Source organism: Akebia trifoliata, chromosome 7, assembly GCF_017979445.1.
Source record: "Akebia trifoliata isolate Shusen 1 chromosome 7, ASM1797944v1, whole genome shotgun sequence".
NCBI classification, from domain to species: Eukaryota; Viridiplantae; Streptophyta; class Magnoliopsida; order Ranunculales; family Lardizabalaceae; genus Akebia; species Akebia trifoliata.
The window spans coordinates 4,710,933-4,719,750 of NC_141381.1; the positions used below are offsets into that span (position 1 = coordinate 4,710,933).

Sequence of the window (8,818 nt, forward strand, 5' to 3'; positions counted from 1 at the left end):
GATTTTCAAAAATAATATTGACAATATTTTGGATTCTGAAAATCAATTTCTATAATCTAATTTTTGAAAATTCATATTTAGAATAAAAAATCAGGTTTTACAATCTAAACCAAACGCCCCCTAAGTTACAATCAACTTATCGAACAGATAAATGAAAATGCCAACAAGTTTCATCATATGCTTTTTGCATATCTATCTTGGAGCAAAAAAAAAAAAAGATGACGACCAATCTTCAAATTAGAGCTCCGTAACATGACATGAGCAAATTCCTTCACATACACTAACTTCTATTTATTTTAATGCATCACTTTTTTAGTGAAAAAATATACTCATCTTTCATTTTATTATAGATTATAATGATCTACTTTTTGTCTTACCAAGCATTTATTGCATTTCATGACCAATATCATGACCCATATATTTGAACTAATTCAATAAAGTAAATACGAGTTGTGTTAGGGTGACACAGGATTTCCTGTGATTCTTACAATTTTAACGTGGAGATGTGTACATAACTGTAGATGATTTTTACTCATATCACGAGAAAACACATCTATGATTATGTGCACATCCCATGTCAGAATTGTGAGAATTGCAATAAACACCCTATCTCACCTCAGCATTAGTTATTAAACATATAGGGTCCTTCCACAAAATCCCCCTCGTAGGAAAGATTGTGACCTTCAATCATTTTGTGATCTCCTTTTCAAACTTGGATATATCGTCATCGAATTCCAAATCGATCATAAGATAACCAATCAAGAATTTATTTTGACATAGAGACGGCCCAGATTGACGTTTTTTCATCAAACCTATGATACACAAGTGCACAACATAAACAAACCACTGAAAGGCAACTTAAACAACTTTGGTATGCTTTTGTTAGTAAATTGTGTCAAAAGAAGAGGATATTTTGGTAATTTTGTTTAGACAGAATCATGTCAGCCAATACAAAAACAGAATGAACAAGAAAGAAACCGTGACCATGTACTAGGGTGATGACGTGGCATTTCAGCGACCACAGCCTATAAAAGGAAGGAGTAACTAGAGTGAAGTCTGGAAGTTAGGCTCTCACTTCTATAGTGTAGAACAGTTGAAGAAGGTGAAACGATTCCATCTCTCTCCGTCTTTCTCTCTAGCAAACCCTAACTCCTATCTGCAACTCTCATCCGTTAAACTATCGAAGAACGAACAAATAGATCCAGATCTTCATCTACAACAATGAAGGAATATTCGAATCCGATTCTACAAGAGAGCATTTCGAGAAGGAAACGAAAGGTTGAAACAATTTCGTACACTAAGAAGCTACGATCAAAGATTCTTCGTCGTAAACGCCTCAAGATCTCTCCAATTCTCAGAGGATCTTCAAAATCTCTCTTGATAGATAAAATTCCAGAATCTTCAGCTCTTCCTGCAACTTCAAGTTCTTCGTCCTGCATTCCTGGAGAAATTTCTCGTCCAACAACCTGGATATCAATCGGATCTCATAATTTGATCAAGAAACCGAGATCAGTTCGTCGAAATAGAGAAATTGAGGAGATTCGAAGATTTGGAGATGCAATTCGTGCAGATCTGCGAATTTCACGCAAATCGGATAGAATTCCTGACGAAGAGTGCCGAAGGATCACTAGATCGTACTACAGGAAGAAAGAAAGTGAAAGAGAAGTAGAGAAGAAGGATAATGGAGATCTCGGAATCGAATTATCAGACACATCATGCATTGAATCTTGTTCTGGAGCAGAAACTGGAGATTTCTGTAAATCTGAAGTGTTTTGTAAGAGAAATTTGAAGTCGATCGATCGATCAGGTAAACTATCTGAAAATGCAGACAAACATGAAGGATCAGAAGCTTCTGCAGCAATTTCTCTTTCAGAAATTTCTTGCATCCAACCTTCTTCTGAAGAGAAAGCTCGAAATATCCTTGAATCGCTTCCAGAGAAAACGAACAGAGCTCCAGAATCGTTTTCAGAAATCTCTCGAAATTATACAGAATCGGATTTGGCTGTCAAGAATTTAGAATCAACGGTCGATCAGAAACCAAAGGACTTAGACTTCGATTACAGTCTTGCTTGTTCAGAAGATCTCTCGAGTGAAGAAGATTCAGAGTACACAACAAGCCAGGAAATGACGCTTTCGGAGTTCGAATCAGAGATTTTCCCCAGAAATCCAGATGTTGATTTCTCAGACTACACTCCATCTCATCAATTGGAATCCCCTAGTGATTTTTCCGGAGAATCAGAAGGAAATTCAACTCCATCTCTTGGTTTCTCGTTGTTCCTCCAATATAAGAATCAATTCTCCAAATTGAATTCTCCTCTGAACATCAAAGACTCTGCGCAAGTCCAAGACGAGTGTTTCGACGATTTTACGGTAAATTAATCTCGAATCCATAAACAAAACTCGCGTTCAATTAGATTTTTTTCTTTATTGCTGTATTTTGTTTTTAAAATTTTAAGTAACTTCTGTTTATAATTCTTGCTTCCAGTTATTGAGATTTGAAGACGAACAGCTCGAAGAGACCTACAAGAAGTTCAGAATCAGGGAGAGAAAATTGACTCTACAAAACTTCGACGAGAAATACTTCTCAACTACGGAATATGGCGATATAGTGATCCAGCAACGGTTGTTGATGGTTAACTGGATAATCGAGGTAAGGAGTTCTCGAGTAATTCATCTAGAATCGCTAGAAACTACCGATTTTACCCTTTTAATTCGTCCTAGAGAAGAAAGCAATAAGTACGTTTTAGTTGAGACAACGGTCTGCTAAAATGAGTGCATGTTCTTCCTCGTATCTTCTGACACTGACGGTTTTCTTCAACACAATTCGTTTTCATTTCTTAATTCCCACGTGAAATGACTAACGCACCCTTCCCGATCAGTCTTAATGGCTGGGGTGTCTATTAATGTAAGTTGAGGTGTTACATTAACCATAGCTCTAAGAGTCGATTTGAAACAAATATATATATATATTAATTAAATTGAGAGAGATTCTATTTCCACACCAACTGTTGCTCTGACCACCCCAATTCATATGAAATAACTCAAGAATTAACACATATCTTAGTGTGCTCTTAATAAAAATTGGTGTGGCAATAGAAGCTCTCTAAATTTTTAGTTTAAAACAATAATTGTAATATTAAAAAATAAATAAAGAAATTTACCTTTGTTCTTCACGAAAAAGTATTAGACAGTGAAATAATTAGGTCAAGTTACTGATAAAACTCGGTGTATTTTCGAGTTGATCCAACTGAGTTGCAGGGTTACCTCAGTCAAGGTTAAAAATTTGAAGAGTCAACTCGAAACACACCATGGCTGACTGTAGAGTCCAAGTATAGCTTATCCCAAGAACATTTGACCTGGACCTACAAACTCAAAAATGAGCTTCAGTTGCACTTTCAACCACTAGATTATCTACAAAAATGTCAATATCCAATGGTTGGAAATCACTCTTGAGAAATGTTCAAGTAATAGATTACGGGATCACCAATCAAATGGTCAAAAGTTTCCACAAGAAATTGTCTCACATGATTTTTAGGGGTGACAAAGGTTCTTTTGTCCCCTTAATCATAACCAAATATCTTGAAGGACATACCTTTCATTGACATAGAATATATGAACATAATTCTAGACGGTTACAATTAGTTTCTCATCTCGACGTGGGATATAGTGCTTTCATGCTCAATTCATCATTACTGTTATATAATGAGGGAAGACCGAAATGAATGGGTGCTGTAGACATCAAAACTTCTCACTTTTACATTTTTAACCATATTATTGTCAAGGTGATTTTTGTCAAATGAATAGAATTCCAATCCATGATCACGTATAATCAAATTAATTAGTATTTTAGTTTCCTTTTTTTTTAATTACAAAAATGCCTTTTTTTATTATGTTTTCTATCAAATCAACTTAGTTAATATTTTAAATTATAAAAGACTCTTATAAATGTTAAATGATAAAATATATATATATATATATATATATATATATATACTATAAAATTAAATTATTTATTTCAAATAATAATAAAAATGTAAATTATTCATATATCCTAATTTTTGTAATACGTGGGTTTCTAATACTTAGCTATTTCCTTTAATTATTTATTTCATGAACCAGCCCTTGGATTGCTGATATTTTGTCTTAATAAGCAGCAATCAAGTGAGAGGGAGCTGCAGTGCGAGACGATGTTCTCGGGTGTCAGCCTCTTCGACCGATTTCTGAGTCGAGGATTCTTTAACCATGAAAGAAAGCTCCAGATACTTGGAATAGCTTGTCTCACACTGGCCATAAGGATTGAAGAAAATCAGCCCTATAACTGGTACAACTTTATCTTCTAATAAGAATTTCTTTTTTCTAGGGATCAATTACTTCAGAGAATATCTTCCCATGCATTTCACCCAATCCTTGCAATCGCACTACTATTTCCTCTTATATCTATATATTTAGGATCATGGTTGTCAAAAGCAGGGCCTAGGCGCCCAATCAGCCACCTAACCTATTCAAGCGTCCAACGCTTAAAGACCATGATTTTGGATGTCATTCTTAGAATTTTTAAAACATAGGAATGTCTAAAATATTCACCAAAAATTTGAGGGTTTCATAAAAAATCTTTTAGTATTTATACTTCTAAGACTTCTCAAAGTTGAAAGTTTGGACTCACTTTCAAGTGGAGGAGGGAGATGATAGTGGTGGCAACAATGCCTTGGCCAATTGGAGGGATGATGAGAATATTGACTTTCGATTGGAGGATTTTTGTTAATTTAGTTGATTTCTATGAAAACTAAGTATAAGATATTCTATTTACATATTTTTCTTAATTGTTATTTTGAAAGATTTTAAATTGCTAATATTATGTTAACTTGTTGGATTATGGGTTTTAATTGATTATTGACTTGAAAATTTGTTAATTAGTTGATGTTACCCAAGCAATTGCATATTTGTCATTTTTTTTTTCTATTTCTTAATCTTTGGATTTATTTTTAATAAATCTATAATAATAAAGAAAGAGACAGCCCCACTCAACGCTTTTAACAATATTGTCTAGGATGTTGATATTGATGTGAGTCGTGTCTAATTGAAAACTAGTGAATCAATTGTGTGAGTCAATTAAAATTTTAGCTTTAACACAAACCCGTGTATAGTGTAATATTGATAGAATCAGGGATTCCGGGCCCATACATAACCGATCCACTGATCAATACCCTTTTTAGCTTCTTATGACTTCACGTTTAACATCATAATCTGATCGTACATATTGTTATGGACTTCATTAATGAGATGGCCAACAATTTGGTTTATCTGGATTAATGACACATAAGCAGTTTATTGACGAGTTTTCTTTCTTAGTGTGCGACAGATGACATTCCACGTAGGAAGCAATGTGTATAGCAGATGTGAAGTGGTAGCCATGGAATGGTTGGTGCAGGAGGTCCTTAACTTCCAATGTTGTTTGCCTACCACATACAACTTCTTATGGTACGCTTGCAACACTCTTACTCCTTTCTTTTCTTTTCTTTTCACGTACTTGAAAAGTTGGAATGATTTGTGGTTTGTTGTCCCCATGCCAAACATACAGACCGCAGCCTAACAAGTCTGTCAACTAGGAGGGGTGCGATTTGGTGCAAATCGGAACCAAACCAATATAGGTGGATGACAGTAAATAAGAACCACAACCAAACCGAGTTGCCATTAGAACTGAATCAAATCAAATATAATTTTATCAGTTTGATTTGGTTCTATGGGTTGTTAATATCTTATAAACTTCTTTTGAATCAACATATTTTTAATGAAAAAATAAATAAATAATAAAAATAAAAATTCATATAACAAATCATTAATCTATCCATAAAAAATTCATTAATTTACGTCTTAAATCCTAATAAATTAATATATTTATTTATTATATAAGACGGTTCTCAATTTGGTTCGGTTCTATACAAACCTTGAATCGAGAACTGAATTGATTTGATCAGTTCTCCACTAAACTGCAATTTGTTGCAAACCAAACCAAACCAGCTCAAAGTTATCGATTTGGTTCAGTTCTCTATTTGAACCGGACCAAGTTGCACCACGACCATCAACCATAGTTTTAAAACTTGTCTTGGAACTAGATTGAGTTGTCTCGACTCGAGTGGATTTTGAGGTGATTCTGTCTCGAAATTCAATGGAATCAACTCATTTTCTCAACTTGGTAAGTCATTGAGTCAACTCAATCAAGTGAACTTGAAAGCACCGAGTTAGGTCTGAAACTAGATCGAGTTACCTTCGATACATGGCATATAATTTAAATTTTGGATGAGTCACCTAAAAAAAAAAAAACTCCATTCACACGACCATTGGGATGTTTGTGATTCCTAAGAGATTACTCTTACATATTTATAAATTTTTAATATATTCTCATTTGACTTTGTTTCGTGATTTGTCAACTACTTGACTCAGACTCAGATGGGCATTCAAATCAAGTTGGAGTTTTAAAACTAGGCTGTTAATTAGTTAAGAGTATGATTATTAGAATGTTACAGGTTCTACTTGAAGGCAGCAGATGCGGGTGCCGAGGTGGAGAAGAATGCCAAGTATCTTGCAACACTGTCGCTGCTCGACCCCAAGCAGATGTGTTACTGGCCTTCAACTGTCGCAGCTGGGTTGGTCATTCTTGCTGCTGTAGCATCCAATCTGGACACCTCCTGCCAATGGATCATGGAAGTAAGTTTACTATAAACAATCATGCATTTCTGTTGAGACAATTTTATTTCCTTCAACCATATTTCTGAAGTATGATAGTTGCTAACATCAAATGCAAGCAATGGATTTATCAACCTCACATATCATTAAAATAAAATAAAATTTATAATTCATAATGCATTTAAAAGGTAATTCTATTATATATTTTAGTAAAAAGAAAAAAAAAAAAAAAAAAAGTCTCACTCATTGCCCCCACCCCCACACCAATATTAAAAAATTATCTACCAAGTCGGTTTGTTGGCCTCTTTACCAAAACACATTCAGAATTATATCCATAACAGATGAGTCCTGATAATCTGACTAGCCCACGTGGCATACTCAATCGATTACCTGACACGACAAGTACGGAAACGGTAGACTTGCTCTCCTCAGGATACATGGTTACCTTGAGATACACATTTTTATGGGGAAGTGCAGTCGTGTATACCGGGGAGAGAAGATCTACAGTTGCCTAACTTGTCACGTCAGGTTAGTTGATTGAGTTTGCCACGTGGGGTAGTCAGATAATTATCATCATTCATAACAGATTACAGAGTGCAGGGGCGGAACCAGGATTTTGCCCCTATGAGGGCAATTAAGAGAGTAAATTTTTTGAGAGGGTAACTTATAAGGGATAAAATTTTGTGGGGGTAACAGGGACAGATTTTTTTTTATATTATCTGCTGCTTCTATCCCTCACAATAACTTATAAATCCTTTAATACTTTGAAAATTCTTGTGGGGGAAAATGCCCTCACCATAAATCCGCCCCAGGCCTAGAAGGTTTGTTTTTTCTCGATAACTTGTTACCAATTTGAGTGCATTTTAAGAAATGGGAGGTGCAACGAGAATGAATCAACACTAGGATTTTATTATTATTGGGCAATAAATTTTGTAAATAATGTTTTTAAAATTTTGTTTTGAGTTGTGTTTTGTCAATTTTGTGAAGAATTTTTGAATCTTGAATTATAATATAATTTTCCCCATCTTGATTTGTTATTGTTTTTTTCAGACTCACGTGAGAAGCAAAGAGGATGATCTAGCGGAATGCATACAGAGCCTTGAATGGTTGGTGAAGTACGTATGTTAATTAGTTTTAGTGGTAACTATCACCAGCTTATTTCCTTTAGATTCGCATTTTTTCTCTCTTACATTCCTTCCAAAGACTTGGTTAATAAAATAAAATAAAAAAAACAGGTAAATCAAAGTAATTAGTCTTCGTAGCTCGATTCTTTGCAGTTTTCTAACATGTTATTCAGTCCCTCGCACGGTAGGTTGAAGTTAGCCTCTCTTGGTATCTCTGTAATTTTCCAAATGTGTTTGTCTTTCTCATCCCATGTAACTGTAGATCGATGCTTGTAAATCTTCTATCCAAAAGTTAAGAAAGTGCAATAAAAAAATAGAGAATGCAAAGGCTACCATATAATTTCACAATTTACACCACCATCGACTAAGATCTTTTTATTTTTTATTTTTTATTTTTTTTCAAGTTTAAATGCTTTGAAAATAGAAAATAATCTTTTGGGATCACTGTAATATTTGTTAAACATTTTAGTTCAATTGTTTTTCAAATTTGCTCCAACAGGACATGTTAATAGTTAACTTGCCTAAGTAAGTATGAGCACAATGACATTGTTGTTCACCATATCAAAGACCGTTCAGGCATGATAGTAAGGAAGTAGATTTCATAATGCCAGATTGTGTGGGAGACGGAATTGCTTTACCAATATGGTAGAGAAAGATTAGTAAATTATGTGCCAGTACTCATGTTTTCAAAATATTTACCAAAATGATTTTTTAACCATTTAAGCAACTAACTATTTCTCCAAAACGTTATGGTTTTTATATTGATGAAGATGTTGGAACATTACCAGATAAGATCTGGTAGTTGGAACAACGTGTTCAATCCTAGTGATGGAATCTTGTAGTTCCTTCAAACACCAAGAATCATAAGCTAAGACAACTCTAAATAATTTTGGATCAAAATAGTTTTCAAAGGTCCCCTGTAGAACTATCTGACTAATTGTAGATCACCTAGTACTGGTTACACTCCATCACTTAAAAATTCCTCTTTAACACTACATTAATTGGTATGA

At 34.3% G+C, this 8,818-nt stretch overlaps 1 protein-coding gene across 1 annotated transcript; it reads left to right on the forward strand.

Annotated features, from left to right (window-relative positions):
* Nucleotides 1-1,076: 1,076 nt before the first annotated feature.
* SDS (Cyclin family protein) lies at nucleotides 1,077-8,132 on the forward strand. The gene is made up of 6 exons (XM_086447223.1): nucleotides 1,077-2,370; nucleotides 2,486-2,650; nucleotides 4,155-4,321; nucleotides 5,350-5,478; nucleotides 6,525-6,705; nucleotides 7,735-8,132. The coding sequence occupies exons 1-6, from the start codon at nucleotides 1,222-1,224 to the stop codon at nucleotides 7,810-7,812; spliced, it is 1,869 nt and encodes a 622-aa protein (XP_086303349.1). The 5' UTR covers nucleotides 1,077-1,221; the 3' UTR covers nucleotides 7,813-8,132.
* The last annotated feature ends 686 nt before the right edge of the window (nucleotides 8,133-8,818 follow it).

Excerpts from the sequence above, each read along its gene's own strand:
- SDS (XM_086447223.1), top strand. The coding sequence starts at position 1,222 with ATGAAGGAATATTCGAATCCGATTCTACAAGAGAGCATTTCGAGAAGG. Across the intron at positions 2,371-2,485 it reads AGTGTTTCGACGATTTTACG|TTATTGAGATTTGAAGACGA; the intron begins GTAAATTAATCT and ends TCTTGCTTCCAG. Across the intron at positions 4,322-5,349 it reads GAAAATCAGCCCTATAACTG|TGTGCGACAGATGACATTCC; the intron begins GTACAACTTTAT and ends TTTCTTTCTTAG.